This window comes from Carassius auratus, chromosome 10 (genome assembly GCF_003368295.1).
Source record: "Carassius auratus strain Wakin chromosome 10, ASM336829v1, whole genome shotgun sequence".
In the NCBI taxonomy this organism is placed as follows: Eukaryota; Metazoa; Chordata; class Actinopteri; order Cypriniformes; family Cyprinidae; genus Carassius; species Carassius auratus.
The window spans coordinates 4,972,077-4,996,596 of NC_039252.1; the positions used below are offsets into that span (position 1 = coordinate 4,972,077).

Sequence of the window (24,520 nt, forward strand, 5' to 3'; positions counted from 1 at the left end):
AAAATACATTCAAACAGAAAAGTTATTTTAAATTGTGATAATATTTCACAGTATTAAAGTTTTACTGTATTTTAGTGGACTTATCCAATTTCACATCTACCAACTAAAAGTTTTACTTCAAACAATGAAAAATATGATGTTGATATTTGGTGGCAAATCTAGTGCAAGTACATAAATGCACTGCAATTCTTTGATAAGAAATACAAGGCTCTTAAATCTTTTTATAAGATTACGCTCTCACAATTTCTCTTGCACATCAATGTGTTTGACTGACAAGGCGCCATTGAAATAAAACACCCCGTGCACACAGGCATAACCTGTATAAATAACTCAGAGTGGTAGAAAGAATGTTGCCACATCATTTAGGGTGGGTATAAAACGGACCGTGTTTTTAGCATGTCTCTCTTATTTTTGGCTCTCACAAATCACAGCCATGCCAAGAAAGAGAAAACCAGACTAGACGAACATGCTATAATTTATGTCTTGAAAACTGAAGAGATGTCTGTCGAAAATAATAATTCAAAAGGGTACAAATGTCTTCTACTTTGCTTGCTGAATTGCGGAGGAGACAATTGGCTTCTTCCTAAAATAAGATAGCAGATGCCAAGAGAGCGGCTTGCTGTTATTAGAGAGAGGGGAGGAATGTGTTTGCTTTCGGGACTGAATACAAAGCTGGAAGTAGCCTCTGTGGACACATGAACACTAGAGAAGCGGACTCAAACCCAAACATTGAGATTAGGAGGTGGGACCAGATGACTAGATGGCAAGAGAGCCAACTTTCACTTTAACAGAGAAGCAGAACATCAACAAGGACAGTTAAAAACGTGAGCACTGGAGTTCAGTTTAAGATGTGATTTTGAATGATTATTCTTGCTTTTTGTCAAGCTGAAAATGAACCGATCATGTGTGTACATTTTAATGTTACTATATGCAGTCATAATTTAATGTTAAAATTATGTAAAAAATATTTAGAAAAATGTTAATAACATTAACAATATATACAAGTATATATACACACACACACACACACACACACAAACACATTTAGACATATATACATATACAGTACATACATATACACATATACATAAATATACATATATATAAATATACATATTTACACACATATATATATATATATATATATATATATATATATATATATATATATATATATATATATATATATATATAAATAAATATACATATTTACACACATACATACATACATATACATATATATATATATATATATATATATATATATATATATATATATGAGGGGCCGTACAAGACTTAATTCATTCTGGCACTCTCACATACTTACATTCTCCTTTCACATACATATATTCTTGCTTTCACACACTTACATTCTCCTTACACATGCATACATTTCTACTCTTACACACACAAACATTCTCCTTTCATATGCATATATTTTTGCTTTCACACACACATACATTCTCCTTACAAATACATATATTTTTGCTTTCACACTTATACATTCTCCTTACACATACAGACATACATATATTTCTACTCTCACACACATACATTCTCCTTCCACACACACATACATATATAGAATGGATGTATGTAAGAGAAGAATGTATGTATGTGCGAGAGAGAGAAAAGTGGAAACGGAAGGCGTGTAGTTGAAACGGAAGGCAGGTTAGGTGTGATCAGACTCACAGTGACAGGTCTTGATGAGGCAGCCGCAGAAGTATTTCAGCAAGCTATCTGGGTTTTAAAAAATACATAAATAAATATTATCATCGTGAAAAGGTTGCATGGCCTCGTCATTTGAGCGAGTTGTGATTGAGGATGCGAGCTTAGCCTCAGTCATGTTGCCAGATATACAACTTATAAGCGTCAAAGGATTTTTTTTGTAAATTTAATTTAGGAAGTGAATTAAGTGGGAGGCAGCAAGTTAGGGACAGTGATATCTTTATATTATTTAAATAACCAAAGACTCATTGCGGTTTATTCATTTTTAGATTTTTATTTAATTATTTAATCAATTGCACAGCTCTGCGTGTAGCAATAACTCAGTGCTAGACTAGTGTTCTATAAGCGCCACCTGCTGTCAGAGATTGAATTAGCATTTTCATTGAAATCAGAAAGCGCTTTATTGCCAAGTGTTTACACACAGAAGAAATTTCGGCAGGAGCTTCCAGTACAGAAAGTACAAACATAGTGCAGACACACACATATAATTAAGGAAATAAAACTAATAATAATAAATAGCAATAATAAAATATTAATCCAGCCCATCTGATGTTTTGTGCACTTGCTTCAAGTTGCATATATTGTTTGTTTGTTTTCTCAAGGTTAGTTTGGCCAGTAACAGAGCAAAATAAACATTTAATTAATTTAAAAAAAAAAAAAAAAAAAAAAAAAGGAAAATAATAAGAACTTAATAAATTGGCAATGAAAATGGGAATCGGCTCATTTGATTGTAAAATAAATAAAATCCTGATCAGTGCATCCTTAACTGGAATAGTTAGGCCTGAAAAAGAATGGTTTATTTTATTTTATGGTTTATATTTGTGCAAAATGGTTATTATTAATTACAATACAATGTTACAGTCAACAATGAAAAAAATAAGTCTTATTGATTGATTGATTGATTATGGCAAGTCCTGTGAAAATTTTGCCAGGGCAAGTAAAAAAAATTAAACCACTGGCCGAACCGGACCAGTAGAAAACTTATTTAGCATTAAGCCCTGTTAATACAATCAAAATCAGTGTCTTAACACTTGAACACAGATCTGTAAAACACATAGGTTGCATAATGATATGCTTAAGTTAAAAACTTAAAATATGTACTTGAAAAGAAAAAAGGATGACTTTGAATAGCTTTAAAATTGTGAGGAAGAGCTGATCAGGTCTTACACATGTATTTCCTGGTCTGAGAATGACTTCCTGCAGGAAGTAATGGATACCAAAAAAGATAGAAGTAAATGTATGTGTGTGAGAAAGAGTAGAAATGTATGTGTGTGAAAGGAAAATGTATGTGTGTGAGAGTAGAAATATATGTATGTGAAAGGAGAATGTATGTGCGTGAGAGAGAGTAGAAATGTATGTATGTGTAAGGAGAATGTGTGTGAAAGCAAGAATATATGTATGTGAATGGAGAATGCATGTGTGTGAAAGCAAGAATATATGTATGTGAAAGGAGAATGTATGTGCGTGAGAAAGAGTAGAAATGTATGTATGTGTAAGGAGAATGTAAGTGTGTAAAAGCAAGAATATATGTATGTGAATGGAGAATGTATGTGTGTGAGAGTGCCAGAATGAATTATGGCTTGTACGGCCCCTCATATATACACACACACACACACGCACACACACACACACACACAAACCTGGGACACTGTTGGGACACTGTACAAATTGTGAATAAAAACAGAATGTAATGATGTGGAAGTTTCAAATTTCAATATTCTATTCAGAATACAACACAGATGACATATCAAATGTTTAAACTGAGAAAATGTATAATTTTAAGAGAAAAATAAGTTGATTTTAAAATTCATGGCATCAACACATCTCAAAAAAGTTGGGACAAGGCCATGTTTAACACTGTGTGGCATCGCCTTTTTTTTTTTTTATAACAGTCTGCAAACATCTGGGGACTGAGGAGACAAGTTTATGAATAGGAATGTTGTACCATTCTTGTCTAATACAGGCTTCAAGTTGCTCAACTGTCTTAGGTCTTCTTTGTCACATATTCCTCTTTATGATGCGCCAAATGTTTTCTATGGGTGAAAGATCTGGACTGCAGGCTGGCCATTTCAGTACCCGGATCCTTCTTCTACACAGCCATGATGTTGTAACTGATGCAGTATGTGGTCAGGCATTGTCATGTTGGAAAATGCCCTGAAAGAGACGATGTCTGGATGGGAGCATATGTTGTTCTAGAACTTGGATATACCTTTCAGGATTGATGGTGCCTTTCCAGACTCATGCAACCCCAAACCATCAGAGATGCAGGCTTCTGAACTGAGCGCTGATAACAACTTGGGTTGTTGTCCTTGTCCTCTATATAGTCCGGATGACATGGCATCCCAGTTTTCCAAAAAGAATTTCATATTTTGATTCATCTGACCACAGAACCATTTTTCACTTTGCCACAGTCCATTTTAAAATGAGCCTTGGCCCAGAGAAATCTGGCTTCTTTTTTGACCTATAGACTTTTAGCCGGCAATGGCAAATGGCACGGTGGATTGTGTTCACCGACATGGTTTCCTGGAAGTATTCCTAAGCCCATGTTGTGAACAAAAAACAAAAACACTTTTTATCACTAAAAATAAAGTCTGTTGCAGCCTGTTTCATAACGCTCGGTTATACTCTAGCGCGGCCGTGCACCGCAAATCTCCATGAGCGCATCTGGCAGTATGGATGAGGCTCGACGCACGTGCGCAACTTGCATCGACTCACGCCTGGCTCCGCATTTAAAACTAATATAAATTCAGTTTAACTGCTTGCTAATTTCACTTGAATGTAATGAAACATTCAGCACATTTTCCACTTGTTCTTAAAATCTCAAATACAATGTAACAAATAATACTTTAAAAATTGACTAAAGAAATAGAGTTCTTTATTTATATTTTTAAAAAATCCAGTGAAATTCAGTAACTAAGTTAATTCTATAAAATGAGTTATACCATTATAATCTTGATTGCTGAAAAAAAAAAAAAAGATTCAAAGGATTTCAGGGTTATAATGGGAATTGTATTGGATAGAACAACAGTAATTCCCATTGGAATAATGCCAAAAACAAAAAAGCAGGGTAATGATAATGTTTTTTTTCAGCAGGGTAATGATACTCATACTGTGCTGCACATTATTGACCATATTGAGCTGAAGCTTGACTTTTGCAATTTAAGCACAGAGAACAGTAAAACGTTTAAAACTTTTTAACTTTGACATGGCTTCTTAACTTTAAAATGTCAGTTTACAAAGACATTTGACAAATTTCTGCCACTGTAATACTTTTCCTGTGAATAATTAAATCAATAAATACATATCTGCATGTCAATCAACATCAACGCGAGCATTTCACGTGTCTTCAACAGTTTAATAAAACGTGTCTTTCACAATCATTACGAAAGCCCTTAGAAACAAAACTGACAATGTACCTCTGTCAGCATTACGATTTGTAACACTTACATTTTTATTTATTTCTTTTAAATTGTATTGTATATGCAAAGACTGGTCACTCCACATTGCCCACAAAAATGTGGATAATGTCAACACTGTACTGGCACAAATGACTGTTTAAGCATTTTGTCAAGGACCTGTCATAGCGCCAAATGAAGAGCACATGAGAGAATGTTAAAGCCTTCTGTACTATTGTACATCTGCATGTGCAATTAAAATTTTTACACATTCTAAAAGTTCAACTAACTAAAGATTAAACTAATGATTATGTCATCACACAAACTCTCTAAAATGGCCATTTGTAATTCTTTTAAGAATAAATGCCGTCCTTCTTGCTCATTAAGTAGGCCTTAAACATGCACTGGCTGCTGAGTGTAAATAGGACATTCCAACCCAAACGTTAAAAAACATTGACTAGGGTGAGGGGACACACCTTTGCCCCCTGAAAACACACAATGTGAAGACAGTGATATACAACAGGGCCATTGGAAAGCTCTGTAGAGGTCAAAGGTTTGTCTGAGCAAATCTCAAGCATGCAGTAATCCTCACAAAAAAAACCTAGAGCCTAGAGTGCTCTCTGAATCTGAGAAACAGAAACGGCTCTAAGCCTTGTTTGCACGTCCGGCAAATTCTCAGTGCCTTTACCAATAGATGTTAGACTGAATGGACCATCTAACTAAACAAGTTCACTCTTCAGATCGCACTTCCTCTTCATCATCACTGATGCACAGCTCAAAAGCCCTGTGAGAATAATGTCTTTGTCATTGAAGACAGGAACCTTCAAATAGCTTGTTGCTCTTGTCTGATTTGCCCAAAAAATATTAAGTTTGCCGACATTTGGGAGGAGAAGGCCCATTTCTATGGTTCTGACCAATACTAGAAATGAATGAGAGAGCACAGAAAGACTTGATTTTGCAAACAGGAGAATATTGGAAACTAGACTTTAACTCTATTGTAATATCTTGACCCAGACTTGGCTTGAAGACCCACACCACTCCTTCACACGAGTTTGAGATTCTGTTACAATCACATCAGTCAATGAGAGAAGCAAATTAAAGTATGTTCTGGTCATATTTCATTTTAGTCTGAAGTGGATGGGAAAAAAAAGTAACTATATTTTGCATGATGAAAAATGCTGTTTTTGAGAATAAACTAGAGAGAAAGAGAGAGAGAATGAATCAGAGATGCTTTAACATTATGATTGTTAACATTTAATGAAACCATTAAAATGGAATCCAAAAAATGTATGGAAAAAACAGAACTTGGTTAAAAAAAAAGTATATATATATATATATATATATATATATATATATATATATATATATATGTGTGTGTGTGTGTGTGTGTGTGTATGTGTATTATATATATATATATGTGTGTGTGTGTGTGTGTGTGTGTGTGTGTGTGTGTGTGTGTGAATTTGAGAAGAAAAAAAAGTTTTTTAAACTGTTAATAAACAGTTTCATGATTCCAATTAATTAGACACTAAGGTAATGTATGCACTGCAAATAAAAATCTAAAGTGTCATATGGATTATATGCTGCTGTCACTGGGGGATATTTAAACAAATTAAATTGACTTTAATATACTAATTATTTAACTATCAAAAAGAAGCCATACAACTGAATATTTGGAACAATACAATCAACATAAATGACAATGGGCCCACTTTTAGGACATTATTTCCGCGTTTCCACCAAATTACCTAGGACATTTGTACCAGGAACTTTTTTCCCCAGGAACTTTGGAAACGCGGCATTAGTAGAATTTCTTCTTCTGTATTCCAAAGATTTCACAGGTTTGGAATGACATGGGGTTGAGTAAACAACTCCTGAGTAATGACCAAAAAACGTTTCACTGCTCTTCAATATGTTCACAAAAGGTAAAAATTAACTAGGCTTGTCTAAAAGAATCGACTAAATAACAGCTAGCAATGTGAAAAGTCTAATGCTATCCACACACACGCACACATACACAGCAGCTTCAGATATTTTTGACATAAAAAAGCAAGGCCTGGTGTAGAAAAACAAACCACTGAAAAAAGAACATTTCAGTTGTTTGGAGGATCATGTTGACTTGATTTTGGGAGAGGTTGAAATACTTTCACTACACCATATGTGAGAAATAAATGACGTTTTCACTGTTAAAACAGTATAAAACATGACATCTCAAAGAAAACTGGTAAGAATACAGAGCTTTCTTCAAATTCTGTCAATGAAAAGTCAAACAGCTGTGATTTTGTGGCTGAGACACTCACCCTCACTGACATCCTCTTCTTTCTTCACACCATCTTCTTTTCGCTGTTTGATTGCAAGTAATTCTTTCTTCAGCTGGCGAGCTTCTTTTCTCAATTCATCACTGTGGAAAGACATTCAACCGAGAGCTGGAATTAATTTCCAGTCTTGGAAGGATCACTTTCTCAATAAGTCTTGCAAAATGTAGAAGGGAAAAACATGTTACGGAAGGAAAAACATGTAGCATACTTTTTATGCAAAGCAGTTGAAGATATTTTCCTGCTATCGGAGATAAATCATTCAAGTTATGAATAAAACATTTTAACAAGTTAACATGTTCAACGGCCAAATCTTATATATACTCAAAAGACAAAAATGTTTTCAAGCGCAAATTGAAATTTAAAAACATTAGTCTACGAAAAAATAAACCTTGGATGTAGCCAAGTCATCACAGACACAAAAATATTTCAAACTGAAATCTTTCAAATATGAACAGCCTCTAACAAAAGAGCAAAAACCTCATGAAATTCAGTGATTTTTTTTTCTTGTTCTGTGCAAATGTGTGTAAATACTTCCATAAGCCTTCCTCAAAGTTATTTGTTCAATCAAAAAGAGCTGCTGTATGCGTAAGGTTTTGCAAGAGCGAACCTCGCGATTGAAACTAAAGTCAAGCAGGAGAAAACAAGAACATTTCTCAATGTCTGCAGGGTGCTGAGCTTCATTTATTATTATTATTTATTTATTTGAAATGGTTGATATGAAAACACAATCCTCAGGGCAGCACACAGGATATGAGCATCAGCTCCGGGGTTTCCAAATGATTAAGCTTTTCATTCCACAATTAACAAAGGGATTGAGTGTTCACAAAAAAACACGGGAATAAAACCAACAATTACCTTCGGCATAGTGTTCCAACGTGTCAGAAACAAATACGTGCGTTAGAAGTGTAAAATTCTCTAATAAATCGTGTGGCGCCTTGGTAGATCAAAAGTTCAGCATGGGTTCTGGCGCCTCAAGAAAGGATGTTGTGGCTGAACCGATACACCTCAGCCCCTCCGAGCTCAAACAGTGAGGTCTTACTAAGATCTTTAGCACGGCTCAGGAGCTAATCAGTGCTCTTTACCTGGCAACAGAAACCTACGTCTGCTTCAAAACAGGAGAATATCAATTCATATAGACTACAGAGCTCTTCAAAATGAGTATGGAAATAATTTGGCCCAATTGTGACCTGAGGCTGAATTCAAACAACCTCCCTAAAGAAAGACTTGCAGATCAGCTCAAATGAAAAATACCTCAATTGCATTTTATTGCACTACCTTTATGCTAAAAAAAATCGTTATAAGTGCACACGCTATTTAAGAGTCACACTGAATGTTGCCGAAAATGGCTGCAATTGTAATATTGCATAATTAGGTCCATATTTGACTCATTTTTGTAGAGTGGTAACTAAATTTAGAATTCGGCACAATCATGTGTAATCTAAAAAAAATCCCAATCGATGCTGTTCAGTTGATGAATGAACAGTACATATAGTGCACCCCCCCCCCCCCAAAAAAAACGCAATAGGCTAAGCTTTGTGTGTTGTTACTTTTGATATTAAACAAGGTCACAGATTTCAAAATATGTCCATTTTATTAGGAAATTCAAGCAATAAATACAGTTTTGGCGCGCTTTAGATCACTGTAGACACCTCAGATCAAGAATGCGGGAGCACAAAGTGTTTTTGCTTAACAAGTGTGTACTCGCCTGCATGTAATCAAAGGCATAGCAAAAGACTTGTGACAGTTTTATTTTGAAATTGATGATCCTGCTCTTTGCTGCCACACTGGAGCGCACTCGCCACCAACTGGACAGGGTAGGAATAACAGTTATAAATTACAATAGGTCACCCTCAGTGTTATGAGTATAATTACTCCCCCCCTCATGTCATTCCAAACCTGTAAAACCTTCTTTCATCTTCGGAACACAAATTAAGATATTTTTGATGAAATCTGTGCGCTGTTCCCAGACCCAGATAATGGCGGAAGACGTGATTTAGGGGAGAATACGTTTGTAAAATTACAGTTGAACCACTGATGTCACATGGACTATTTTATGAATGTCCTTATGTTTCTTATGTTATATTTCAGTTGCATTGCTGTCTATGGGAGGGTCAATAAGCTCTTGGATTTCATGAAAAATATCTTAATTTGTGTTTCGAAGATGAATGAAGGTCTTACAGGTTTGTAATGACATGAGGGTGAGGATTAATGACAATTTTCATTATTGGGTAAAAGATCCCATTAACATTTTTTAAAACGAATAAATACATTAAAATATGACCTTTATTTAAAACAAGCTGGGTATTATTATCTTTAAGAGAATATTATTTTACGGTTTTTAAGAATTTTTTTTTTTTAAAGAAAATAATCTTAAGAGATGAGATCATTCTTAGGACATGTTTTGGGGAATACAAAAGTATTCTTAAAATTATTCTTAAATTAAGAAACAAGACAAAATTGTAGTTAAGAGGAATTGGAGTCTTAAAGGAACACTCCCCTTTTAAAAAAAAAAAAAAAAAAAACTAATTTTCCAACTCCCCTAGAGTTAAACAGTTGAGTTTTACAGTTTTCGAATCCATTCAGACAATCTTTGGGTCTGGCAGTAGCAACCTGTACCACAGGTGCAGTAGGCGCATTGATATTACTCAGCGCCTGAAAATATTCCCCAGCAACTCTGCTATTGCTGCAACTACTTTTCAGGCGCTGCTTAATATCATTGCACCTGCTGCACCCATGATACAGCAGCAAAGTTCCTTGACTATTACTCCAGAATGAGAGTATAGTTCCTAGCCATATCGGCCTAGAAAATAGCAACTTTTCATTTTCCATCGGTCTTAGTACACAATAAAAGTCAAGTTATAAATAGGAAAAATATAGAAACTCTTTGGTCATTTTTGGTCATTTTGAGCAAGATGCTAGATTCAATAATCTATGCTAAGTTAAGCTAAAAGTGTTACCGCAAGACCCGGAGATCAGCTGAATTGATTCAAAAATGGTAAAAAAAAAAAAGAAAAAAGTGGAGTGTTCCTTTGAGAATATTTAATTTGCAGGTGAAGGCGCAAGGTGAAGGTGAACAAAGTTTGAGCCAAGAGCTAATGGCTCAACCACAAAGAGTGTCCTTGGCAATATTCCTGCATCATATAAGAAAGAGTAGAGAAGACTGTCACAACATTAACGTTCTACTAAACATCTTTTATGTTGCATGGAAGAACAAACTTCATATGGGTTTGAAATGTCATGAGTCTGAGTACCGCTTTAAAAGATCCCGGCAGATATATATTAGGTTGCATGTTTAAACCACATGGGGGTGACCAATGAACTACCATTTTGCCTTTGAACAAGGCATTTTACCTCAAATTACTCCTTGGGGATTATGTTTGAAACCACAATTGAGCAACTACTTTAAGATCATCCTTCTGGCTCCTGCTCCATGGTAGCTTGCAGAAATAAAGCACTGTCACAAGTGACAACAATAACATTAGTTTACACTGGTCTTAAATCTGAGGTAATCTAAACTCCACAAAAATGAATCTTACAGCCAGTGCTCTTGTTCAGACAATAAATGCAGATGTCACAGGACAGCTGATAAGGACAGGCCCAGGCAAACACACACTTCCAAGGTGTGAGGTCCTCTAGATAAACTGCCAAGCGAGTCTGTGAGAGGAAGTTGCTTCCATGTGCAAACAGTGCCCCCACCCACATCTGTCTTTCAGAGAACAGTCTTCTGGCAGCTCCCAAGACAGCATCTTCTATTGGGGTATAATAATATTTTCATAGGACTTGACAGCTATGTTTTGATGCCAGGTTCTTACATGGCTACAAAGCACAGGTAAGCTGCAGAGTCTGGGCCTCCAGCCCAGAAACACGTGAGCCATTCAAACCCGTAACAATGACTGCCTTTGTTTCATCCATCTGCTCCTCTCAGCTGACACACATTCTCTCAGGCAGCTCCTTTCTGTTACTCCTGTTGAACCTTGGATCCCCAACCTCCAGGTTCCTAGTCTCTAGGTTCTCAGGGGACAAAAGTAGGGCATCGTAGATGATTTAAAGGTTGACCTTGTAGATGACCTCTTCTCAGCGTCCACACTGTTTGAGCACTCAGGTAAAGGGACACCCAATTGAAACTGGTATTTGTTTGTTCTCCTCTATGGGTCTCCAGTCCTGAAAAGAGTGCATCACCTTCAACCGAGCCACTCAGCAGCATTCCACTGCTGGAGATCTTGGTACACACACGATTACAGAGCCTTCTGTCTTGGTTAAAGTTGACAATCTCATTTCCTGCACATGTTTTGTTGGACAGTTAAAGGGATAGTTCCCCCAAAAATGAAAATTCTGTACTAGTGCTGTCAATCACTTAAAATATTTTTACTAATTAAATCACAATTTCCTTCTGAAATTAATCGCGATTAATCGTGATTAATCCCAGCTAACGTTAACGTTTTTCAATATATTTTACATAACAATAATATCACTTTCTTCAAATAAATGTAGAAACAATACTTTTTTATGACTGAACGCAAGTATCATCTACACCAACTGACGTCTCAGTTTTTTCCCCTACCGTTTAAACATTGACTATAGTCATTCAACATTACAGTATAATTGAGAGCTATCAATTTATACATTTTAGACTTTGAAAAAAAAACTTCTAATTTAAGTGAACCTAAGGCCTTCTTCACAAACTGTGAACGTGACATGGATCTGACACCATTTTAAATGGGTCTACATAAATAATAAATGCTTACATGCACAATTTTAAGGCAGCTTTATGGGCTGTTCACATATCGCGCCTAAAAACATGTGGAAAATACTAGGCTTTGCTAAGCAACCATGACGTGCTCTCTCCATGAAGATGCGGAAATTTCAGCAAAGGATAAATGGATTTGCTTCGCTTGCAGTAGCTCTGCTACTAAATTTATTTCAAAATGGCAATCCATATACAACTATGATCAGCTGTTCCTTCATCTTGGCTGATCTTTAACGTTGTTACGGGAAAGGATGAAGCTTATTGGTTAGTTCTTGTCACATGACCCCACGGTGCGCTTACGGTATCCTGAAAAGTTGAAATGTTTTTAACTCAATGCGGTGGGGACGCGCCTGGAAAAAACGGGCGCGTCGCACCGCGTCGCTTCCATTATGAGCGCGCATTCCGTGCGCCTACATTGGAAATAACTAACTTGCGCGCGCAAAAGACGCGATATGTGAACGGCCCCTTAATCTCTTTTTTTTACTTCATGACTTAACTAACAACATTCTATTCTCATTGTTTCTTTTTTTGCTTTGATATGAAATGATACAAGCTACAGCGAGGGCTGACGTATTTGTGTGTGCACTTGAAAAGCACGTGTTACGAGCAGAATACCGTTTCTGTACTTGTTTGACTTGCACCTGTTGCTGAGGTAAAGTTGGAGCACGCATCTGAAATGTCTCCCAATTGATGTGGTCGTAAAGATGTTCTACGACTAATAAACTATTATTTAGCAGTTGTGAGTAGGATGGCCAAACCTAGCTACGCCTCTGTGTTAATTTCGTTAAAAATTTTTTTTTTTTTATTAATCAACTGCGTTAATACATTGGTTTTGTCACCACTATTCTGTTCATGTCATTCCAAACCGTTAAGACTTGTTCATCTTCGTAACACAAATTATTATTATTATTTTTTTTTAGATGAAATCCAAGCGCTTTCTTACCCTTCATAGGCCGAAATGCAATGGACACATTTAAGTGCCAAAAAGGTAGTTAAGGACATCTTTAAAATAGTCCATGTGACATCAGTGGTTCAACCGTAATGCAATGCAGCTACAAGAATACTTTTTGTGTGTAACAACAACTTTATTTGACAATTTCTTCTCTTCCGTGACTATATTAACAATGTCCTTGTAACCTTTCTGGGCCTTGAACGTGGTAGCTGTGTTGCTGACTATGTAATAGTCAGGCTTCAGATACAACTAGTTAACCATTTTAACAGTTTTGCAAGCCATGCTGGTCAAAAGCATGCCAGATTGTGTTGGAACGAACAAATAAACATTTCAGCAAGAAACAAGAGAAGACGTGACAATTCCACAAGGGTGAGGAGTTATCTATTAGAGGCCTACTTTGACCCTTGGTCGGAAATGAGCAGGCCATATTGGGGAAACACCTCCAACTAAGTGATAATTTTGCTTGCCTGGACATGCTACCATTTACCAAACAAGAGAAGCATATCCTAGGCAACAGCAACACAATGGGCCCCTCAGCCAGATTGCCAGTAAGAGTGGAGAAAGCTGAGAAAAATGCAAAGAGAGACGAACACCTGCTAATTTACTCCTCAGGGCTCAACAAATTCCTCAGAATATCCTTTTGTTCTTCAAATGGAGTCCATCTCCACCACATTTGCTTACTAATCAAAGTGTCATGTATGTAGGTACGTAACCTGTACATAAAACCTGCTTTATTGCATTACTCTGGCGGGAACAAACTTACAAGGGGCACAAAAGTAAAAAATATCTGTAACACTTTACTTAAAGGCTTTATGTAGAATGCATTATAAAAGTAGTTTTTAATGCATCAATTATACCTTGTAATGCACAAAGCATTCTACAATCTCATAAATAATTTTGTAACCACAGTTAATACATTATGAATTTTAAATCTGGTTATAATTATTTATGACAAGATGTAATGTATTACAATGCATATTTTGAATAATTGTAATGCATTATACCTTTTAATAACTCTTTAAAATGCATTATACATAAAGGCCTAAAGTAAAATGTAACCAAAATGACTACTGTATTAAACTAAAGGCCATTTGCATAAATACATCCATTATGTACTGATTCTTAAAAGCCATTATGATCAAGCAAATTTTGTATCAGATTAGACCAATCTACATTTTTACGAAACGTAACTTTAAGTTTTGAACAGTCATAACTAAAAAATCATAACTAACTAAAGTCTTCGCAGTTTATCCAACCAGGCCCAGATGTGTTATTGTTCATGTAGACACTTTAACTAATTTTAACTAACTTTCTCAGAAAGATTCTTTAAAACTGTTGCTGAAAAAAGTAGTCCCGAAATACTGAATTGAGCAAAAGACACAAAACAGCAGCCAAACCATCCATAGAAAGCCATTTCTACAGATTAAAGTAACTGTGATCCTGATGTTTAGAAAATCAGGCAATTTGTCTAAAATAGCAAAGCTATTAATAAGCAGCACTGCGCTGAAGTGTGATGGGCTGTTTAAAATAGCAGAGCTGTGAGATATGCCCTTGGTAGACAGCAGCGCCAGATAAAAAGGCATTTGTTAACTCAAGAAAAGAAAAGAACATTGTGATAAAGTGTCCTTGTGATAAAAGGAGGAGGGGATGAGAGTTTATTAACGAGTGAGTGCTTTGAAGCGGAGCCAAAGTGTGCCCACTGTCTTGTGGCCTCATCAGCCAGGGAGCACAGACATCCCCCCTCAGCCAACACAATGACAGTATTCACCAAACCCTCTCGGGCCGCCAGCGGGAAGAGACCGTCATTTCACAAATCAGACGGGAGAGAGGGTTTGCTGGACGAGACCTGACGCACACATTTAAAGTCTGAGGAGCAGAGGAAAGACTTTGTCGTCACTCACGGCTCTCCAGACCAGCCAGCGATTGTCGCTCATTCAGACAATTCAAATAAGCGAAACCCGGGGAGCTCTGGATGATTTACTTTTCATAAAGAAAGCACACAAAGTGACTGGCCACCGACCAATCTTTCTTATGATTCGAGACTTCAACATTTAACCCTGGCCCCTCCACCAGCCTGCCGTCGCGGTCCAAAAAACGTCTCGCGAGCGGGACGTTTTTGATCTGTTTTTCCAAAACGGACGCAGAGTGGTTCCTCGCACTTTGCAGGAGTGGAATTACCGTTCCTCGAGTTCCACTCGTACTGATTTTGACTTTTACACACGGTTCAGAGTTTTATAATCAAGTAGTATAATCTGGAGAGGGCAAATGTCTTCAAGGTCTTGAAGCAGATTGTTAAAGCAGAGTCGGTGTATAATAATCATACGATATCGAGTTTCAAGAAGGATGGTTCAGAATATTAGTTTTCCAGGTCTCCTTCTGACTTAAATGCAAAGTCTACCTATATTTTTTAAAAAGGAGCCTGAAAATTTAAATAACTGAGAGTTCCGTAATAAATATTAATGATGGAGTTGATGAGTCAAGTGGTGGCCAAACACATTACATAAGCGGCAGAGCGCAGAAATTGTAACCATAACAAAGAGGCTGCGTATATACTGCGTCCTTCATCCACTCGCTTGCTCACAAATTAACAAATTGAACCACAACTAAAGCTCCAAACCACAAGTATGTGTGTATCACCACAAGTAAACTTAACAAAAATGTCGAGTCCTTGCTGGAAGTCAAATTACAGTTTATTAGTAGGCATTTGCGATTCCAAAGCACAATGGTGCATGAACTGCTAATAATATGAGAACAGACAGTTTGGTATTTTGTCAGTGAACTCTATAATCTCCCTCTTTCCAAAACCTACATTATAAAGTGACAAATATTATAAAGCTATCTACTCTGAAATGTGGCTTCGAAATTTGAAGAGCAGACTGAAATGATCAGAAAACAGGCAGATTCATTGGGATTCTTCAAAAAGTAATAAAGAGCAGTAGGTGCTACACACCCAAATAGCATAAGATCAGGCAAACTTTCCAGCATATTACTGTTAGATTTTCTGTTACAAATTAAAAAATTGGAATATTGCATAAAACATTTGCGAAAAAAGCACCGTTTCCATTCAGTGAGTTGAAAAGAACAAAATCGTCACTTACTGATTAAGTTGCGCTAAATATCACGAAGGAAAATTAAATCTGCTGCAGTAGGAGAAGGCACTGTATATAATAATTTATGTATACAATAAATTACAAGCTTTAGAGTGCACAGACAACAAAACGCAGTCATGTTATCTTATTTTTAACTATAATGAAGCACGAGACTTTACTCAAGCATTTTAGAATGACAAAACTAGCATTTCAGGTGCTGTGCAATGAGATCGGCCCATTGGTTGGTCCAGTTTTATGCTGTCCCATTGCAAAGTCCTTTTTTGAATGTGCATTATGAAATTTATTCGGTAAGTGTTTCGTAGTTTATTTGCATGTTTTTATCAGAAATGTATCCGACTTAGTTGAGCGCATATGTTTTTTATAAGCATTTTTAGAATTTATGCACATCCATTGAGCATTTCTTTTAATGCAATATATTAAAATGCACATAAAAATAGGTGGACGGTTTTTGAACTCACTGATGTGTAAATGTATACGGCCATGTGTTGATATATTCATTTGTTAGAGGTAAGAAATTTGTATTTAATCTCGCAGCTTCGTTTTAAAAACATGCTACTTGAAATAATTTCAATTGGATACCAAGATATTTCAATCTCACAGATAAATCGGCTTCTATACTTAAGTATTAAAACAGCATGGGCGTTTGGGGCTCATTAATTTACAACAGTGAACAAATACAGAGATGCTCTTCGTTAATTTCTTAGCTCTGCTCGGCTGCACGTCTAAAGATCCTCACATGCTGTAGTCTGGAGCCGCTCCGTCAGACTGCCTCACACAGGGCACACATGCTACAGAGGACTGCAGATCCGTGACACAGCTGCCAAGAATTAGATGATCCCTTTTGGCCTCCACACAAAAAGGGCCAGTGCTTTACTGATCCGGGGGTGACCTTTCCCTGAGCGGCTGATACAGCATCGGATTATGATGTATGACAACTGACAGGTGCGGTCAATTAGAAACCGTGACACTGCACCCAAAAGTCAACGTCTTTGGTGCATAATTGCTTTTTGGACTCTCTTGAAAGAGACATTTTCATTGTCTCAAAAGGCAGATAACGACAGGAGTCCACTTAAGTCTATTCAGTAGTTTGTTGGATTCAGATGGCTGCAAATCCACGCTACTGTTATAAGTTCTCCTGCCCTTCACTGACACAGATCAGAGGTCACAAGAACAGGAGAATTACTGCAATGCCAAGGGGTCCTTGATGAGGCCCTTCAGCTAAACGGATGCTGGGAGTGCTGTCTGGACAAACTTTAACATGAGGGAATAAAACGTTTCAATATCAATATCTTACAATAAAGCAGCACATGTTGAAGTCACCTTAAAAGTATTTGTACCAAGTGTTTATATAGAATGCAAGTAATAATAATAATAAAAGGTCTAAGACTCCTAAATAGATATTTTACCAATCTTTTTGTAAAAAATTATGTAGGAAAATAAATAAAGTAATTTATAGCAATACCGCACCTCAAAAACCTACATCATAGCAGGAGTTCTAACCTTTGTCAGAAAAAGTCTTCTTTGTTGCCTTTTTCTCGATCACACTTTAGAAATCATCAGAAATTATATATCACTTGAAAACTTAAAATCTCAAATCTCATCCTTTGAAACCCATTTTAAAATGAAACATTGAATTACCATGAAAATGGTGCATCAAAATCATGTTACAAAATGTTTTCAGTCATGAATCATAAAAATGTAGGTTTGGATCTTGCACTTTTAAGTCTATGTTCAAAAATGTGACTGTTAACAGGTTAATTTATATTTTATTAAGCATTTAATTATTATTAGGGCAGGGCAAGTTGACGCTTTTTTATCACATTAACACAAATACTGATTAATGCCAACAATTATTTTAATCAAACTTTAACATAGTTTTTTATTAAAATGAACGTCTTTTGTTCACATACACATACAGGCAAATCATGGGTCACAGGAGGGGATGCTCCCGATCAAATTATTTAGGCTAAGCATCAACATTCACATGCTCACTGTTATTTTTAACAGAATATACTGCAATGAGCTCGTAATCATGACTTTATAAGTTGAAAAGCGAACACACTACTCAAACGAACCACACTTTGGGGGTCAAACGCGCTCCAGCATGGTTAAGTTTGTCTAGTGTGAGCACACCCTAATTATTCTCCCGCATCCCACACACCCGAGCCTCTACCCGCACATCAAGTGTTGTCCCACGCCCCAGGCTACAATAAATATTTTAACTGCTACTATGTAAAAGGAACACTGCTTATTTGTTTTAAGTGTTTGCAAACCAAATCTTAAAACACTTGTGTTCATAAAGCAGTAATATAATACTTTTCAATGAAAAGGAGTGCACAAATCACTGCTTTTGAAAATGCATTATTAGTTTTGTGCATAAAAATGCGATTAAATCACAGACAATAATGCAATTAATCGCAATTTTAAAAAAAAATTGTATTTTTTTTTTATGAAGTATTATAATATACATTATTAAAGTTACATTTACTAAAATATATGCAATTGACATTTGATTATTAATAATACTAATAATGCTGTTTTTATTGAAATATAAGCAAGTATTATTTTATTGCATGTCGTCTAGGAAAGTGTCAGGTACTTGTTTGCCTATTCTTTTGCCCAGGGTTTCACAGTTTTCTCGCTTGAATTATGGCTATGGTAAATCACTCAGGTTTAAATGAAAATATTAAGAGCGTATGGCTATAACCAAGAGCCATGTGGAAGCACTTTGTGTTTTAGTTATGCCCTGTCGTGTTGAGTGTAAGTGGCGGCTACCATCTGCTCTGTGTGGTGATGCATGCTGTTTTATTCATTAATGCCACCTCCAAGACAATCATACAGACAATGCTAAGCATTTTCTATCTTTTTGTGGACAAAACTGAAAAATTCATCAGTATTTAAGATCGCATATACATTTCCAGATAAAGAAAAACGTTTGATTGAAGAATACCGGAAGCGTTCTTTTAAACCCCGCTGAACTTGGTAACCGAACGGTACAGAAAGCCAACCAGGAAATGAAATACTATCTTAAGCAGTAGACATGGATCCAGAAGAGCTAGATTTCAGCTCGAGCCTCGCAGACTTATTCCAAGCAACATCAGATCCGTCCCACAGCCTGTGCTTCCTTCCAGGTGACTGGCAACCAAAGCTTCTCCCTTCCCCTGTAAGCTCCTGTAAGCCCGAGTGGGAAAGAGCTCTGGGCTGCAACAATGCTCTCTTTGTCTTGCACCAACACTCTACCTACCAGTCAACTCTTTGATTGTGAGCCAAGACAAACCACTGTGTTGGGTTACACTTCTTATAGCCAAACACCATGCTTGCGTTTAATATACTACAGTCGTTCTGCATTTCGCTTCCTGTCAATCAAAGCGCCGAGACTCGGTGGGTTTGGCCATTACTTCATTATGTAGGAAAAGAAAAAAAGCATGTTTATTATGATCGGAAAATTATCCAGACACATAACGGCTGAGATAAGGCAGGTGTGCTTCCAGAGAAGGGTTCTCCTCCTTTAGCGCCTCAGTCAGTGGTGAGGTTATGAATCCTTTAATCCTGCCGTTTTTCAAAGGTCACACGCTGACTTCAAGGATCACATGAAAGAGATGCGACTGTGACAATGAGTCTGGCGTGAGAGAGGATCTGAGAAATGGGTTTTTAAAGATGAGACGGTACAAGGTTTGAGTCTATACGGGGAATTTGCGCTCTAAAATTTCCCACAAAAATAAGATACCTCCGTGGAATCGATACCTGAAGATTTGGGCACAGTCAGGGATTTAAACTATCCCTTTATCTAAAGAAGTCAATTTTGGCAAATAACCTCTCACATAAATTTGATATTGAAATTAATTTTGTACACCCATAGTTTACCAGGAACAAATAAAGCTTAACTAAGTGCATTTGATACAGTTATTCACAACATATCAGTACCATACTGGTTAGAGGCTAATATCACAGATTTATTTATTTATTTTGCACATTACTGTTCAAAAGTTTACAAAATTACAGTAAAATCAATTACTGTGAACAAGTTTTGTGAAATATTATGGCAATTTAAAATAACTTTTTTTGGAATATATTTTAAAATGTACTTTATTTCTGTGATCAACTCATCATTAGTGTCACATGATCTTCAGAAATCCTTCTAATATACTGATTTGCTCAAGAAATACTTCAGATTATTATCAATGTTGAAAACAGTTGTGCTGCTTGATATTTTCACACTCCAAAGAACAAGATTTATTTAAAATAGAAATCTTTTGTAACATTATTAATCCCTAATATTTACATTTTGCTCAATTTAATGCATCCTTACATAATACAATTATTAATTTTATTTAAAATATAAATAAAAATAAACCTTACAGAACCATTTTTGATCGTTCATCATCAGAAAGTGTTCACTAATGTTAACTAAAGACACTAACAATTAAACAACGCTGTTAAACAATCTTTTGCGAAATCACTTTTAACATTTATTTTATTTTGACAAAATAGTGTTGAATTTTAATGTAAATGATTCATCAGTTTTCAGCTGTAACATGAAAATGAATCATTGGTTTAACAAGAACAGCATTGGGGACCTTGAAGTGCACTTTTTTTGATAAGCAATGGCCCAGCAACCCCCCACACCATGATTGTGACCAGTTTGGAGAAAGCAAACATTAAACATTTACCTCGGTCAGTTTTACTTTTCTCATCAAAAATCCTTTGCTTTATTAAATCTGTAAAGAATTTACTCTTGACTATATTTAAGAGCTTATACCTTTAGGTCATTATTTGTGGTACCATAAAACTACGATATTCTTTTTCAAGGATTCCTCAAACTCACTGGTTTCCAAATTTTCCAACCAGCCCTGAGCAGCGTCTCAGTTTTGTAAATGAATGTGATGATATAAAGCATCTTTGGGCGCAGAGCGAAGTCAAAGGCAGCTCTCGAAGAAACGCCACAGTGCCAGCTTCCAGATAAAAATGATTCCAGAAGCATGTTTACAATTCATTTCTCCGATGTAAGACATCCTCTTGGTTTTTTAATCTGTGATGTATCATGAAACTAAAAGTTATAGTTACAAGTACTAGCAATTGCCATTCATAAAGCTAAAACCTGCTACAAAAAGTTTCATATTTATTTCTTATTTTATTTTAGTGTTCCTGTAGCTCAACTGGTAGAGCACTGCGCTTATCAAGCGCAAGGTTGTGGGTTCGATTCCCCCGGGAACACATGATATGTAAAAATTGATAGCCTGAATGCACTGTAAGTCGCTTTGGATAAAAGCGTCTGCTAAATGCATAAATTTAATTTTTACATTTAATTTAAATTTAAATGTAATTTAACTTCAGCAAACACTAAAGCAAGTTCTATCTATATTCTAGAATGACTATGATAGTTTTCATATTTGTACTGAATTAGCATTTTCTGATCATCAGCGTCTTTGTGATTTGTGTGTTGAGGCATATGTGCATCTCACTGAAACTGATTTAATATATTTGTTGACTAGGGTGATATGTTTTGTTTTAGTTTTAAGAGGAAAATTGTGCATAAAAAGGGCTCTTTGCATTGCTAAATGCTAAACAATTTTCAATGGCCTTAACAATATTTCTACAATTCAATAGACTGTTTGGTACAAAAGTGCTGAAGCTGTCAGATGTTAGTGGAGTTAACTAAACAAGCTGATTGTAATAAGTTGCATTGTTTTCTGAAATTCAAGGTCAAAACATTTTTACAGCACTGACCATGTCTTTTTTTTTTATTCAGTGTTTCTCATATAAACTTGGAGCTGAGATAATGTGTCAACATAATCCTTAAGAAATGGGTCTCAAGGTCTTTAACATTAAACCATTGCAAATGGACAAAATCCATAATAATGTTTCCTCCTGTGAAAAAGTCCATTCCCTGCTGTCCTCCTCACATCATAAATCCACTTACATATTGGTTTAGATCTGTTTCGGACTGTTTTCACTTGTAAATGGTGCATATTTCTCTCCTGAATCAGATTACTTTTTCACTGGAGGAAGCAAAATGATGGATTATGGATTCCAACGGACTAGAAAAAAGATCCTTTCAGAGCAGGGAATAAAACAAATGTGTGTTTGTGTTGTATCTTTACTGGCCATACAGAAACTATATCATCAATAAAGTTCGATCCATTAAACAAGCAGAAATATAAAAATGTGTCATCTTACATAAAGCGGTCATATTAACCTGGAATAGGAAAGAAATGTTTAATAAACAGGGGTGTGAGGCTGCAGTCCAGATCAGGGGAACATAAAGAGCACAAAACACTGTCAGACTAAAGCCAAAAGAGCTCACCCCCCGTCCCTGAAGAGAAAGAGTGTCTGAACTTTACAGAGCAACAGTGCCTTCTGCTGGACACTGCTCCATCACATTACACACAGAAACAGTTCGATTAGCTGGTCGAGGTGTGTTAGAGCTAAACCATTCAGAAGCAAGATCGGGGTTGTCCAAGATGAACGGCATACCTGCGTGAAGTCTTCTTCAGCGTGTCTGGATTGGACGCCTTCTCCTCCGTCTTGTCTTTCTTTAGTTTCTGTGAGATGTTCTCTCGGATCCTCTCTCTCTCTGCTTCACGCTCGCTGTCGTCCTCTGAATCATCACCTGCATCCTGGAGCGGATAACATACACAGACTGAAATACATCCTCAGAAACACTGAACCGAACACAGACCAAAGAGAACGTACCTCAGAATCATCTCCGCCACTTTGGTTACTTAACATACAAAAAAAAAAAACACACACAAATTAAACAGTTTTACATTAATTATGCCTTACATCTGCATTATGAAACAAAGCTACAACGATGGACTACAACGCAGTATTATTTCTGTGAAGTCTACGTTTTTTTGGTTTCCTGACCTGTCGATGACAGGAACAGAGCTCAACTTGGGATCATCCTTCAGCAGGTCATGACTGCTTTTGCTTTTTCCTTTCAAGGTCTGCAAGGATAAATGAAATAATGTTGAGAGCACCTGCATATGTAATCACTGAATCATCTCATTGGACAGAAAGCTACCTGGCTGACTTGATTGACCATCTCCTCATCTTCCTCAGCCTCCTCGCCAAACGACAACAGGTTGAAATTCCTACAGAAAAAATATCCTGGTCAACATTACATTACGGAAACCTTACAGCAACAAAATACAAAATGAAACCATTTTTATAAATGTAATAATACAGAATAAAAAACTGAACAAATAGTGATTTGCTGTAAATCTATGCATGATTATTATTTGTCATATCAACTCTTCACTTTCTGTTTAAAAGAAGCTTGAAAACAAGCAGTAATTGTCATAATTATAGCAGAAATACAAAAAACATATCCTAGCTTAAGTGACCTTCAAACATCAAATTCGACAACAGGAAGAGTTTGAGTCAAAAAGCTTAAGAACCACTGGAATCCGTCACTTCACAGACGTTAAACGCATTTATAAATGCTGGTATTTATAAATGAAAGAAATAGTGTACTTGTGACATACTTTGTTGCTTTGGACTGTGATTTCTTCCCTTCTCCTTTGTTTTTCTCTTTTTTAACTTTAATTTCACGTGGGATGATGTCATCGAAGGGAGAATGTAAGACCTGCACAAAACCAACGACTTCATTTGAAAACAAAGGTCAATAAAATGACAACGGTAAAGCCAGCTGACGATGGGACTGAATGAACCTCTGAGGATCGAATCTTGTGTGGGTTGAGCGGCCGCTCGTCTTTGTCACACTCCACCTCTGCTAACCTGAGCAAGTTATACACCGTGTCTCCTGTGACCTGCAGCCCAAGCACAACACACACGGTGAAATCAATCAAACACAAATAAGAAATAAAACTGATTATCGATAAATTCATCATCCTTTCCTTTCGAAATGCTTGCTACGGATGCAAAAAAAAAAAAACCTGATCCGATTTATGACGGACAGCCGTTTGTAAACGTGATTGACACAACTTTTTTTTAACGTGTGAAAATTACATACTCTAGTGTGCAAAGACCCAGTTCACAGAAAAATTACATTTATTTTACTGTACACTAAATATTAATAACTAAATAACTTTAATATTGCTGAAAAAAAGTCTCTTATTCTCACCAAAAGCTGAATTTATCTCATCACACATACAATAACACTGTTAATTAACATTTACAATCTAAAATATTTGTTTTCTATTTAGATTATCTTTAAAAAATGTCATTTATTTCTGTCCTCAAAGCTGATTTTTTTAATCATCATTACTTCAGTCTTCAGTGTCACATGATCTTCTGAAATCATTATA

General features: G+C 36.2%; 1 protein-coding gene and 1 non-coding gene across 2 annotated transcripts in view; one reads left to right on the forward strand and one right to left on the reverse strand.

Annotated features, from left to right (window-relative positions):
* The window catches only part of cwc27 (CWC27 spliceosome associated cyclophilin), a 40,179-nt gene that overhangs the window by 12,379 nt on the left and 3,280 nt on the right, over window positions 1-24,520 (reverse strand). Inside the window, exons 5-11 of the mRNA XM_026273314.1 lie at window positions 23,924-24,022; window positions 23,738-23,838; window positions 23,275-23,344; window positions 23,118-23,197; window positions 22,944-22,971; window positions 22,725-22,867; window positions 7,424-7,524 (exon numbers count right to left, since the gene is read on the reverse strand). Coding sequence (XP_026129099.1) covers window positions 7,424-7,524; window positions 22,725-22,867; window positions 22,944-22,971; window positions 23,118-23,197; window positions 23,275-23,344; window positions 23,738-23,838; window positions 23,924-24,022 — 622 coding nt within the window. The remainder of the gene's footprint in view (window positions 1-7,423; window positions 7,525-22,724; window positions 22,868-22,943; window positions 22,972-23,117; window positions 23,198-23,274; window positions 23,345-23,737; window positions 23,839-23,923; window positions 24,023-24,520) is intronic.
* trnad-auc (transfer RNA aspartic acid (anticodon AUC)) lies at window positions 21,392-21,464 on the forward strand. The gene has a single exon. It is a non-coding gene; the product is annotated as a tRNA-Asp (tRNA).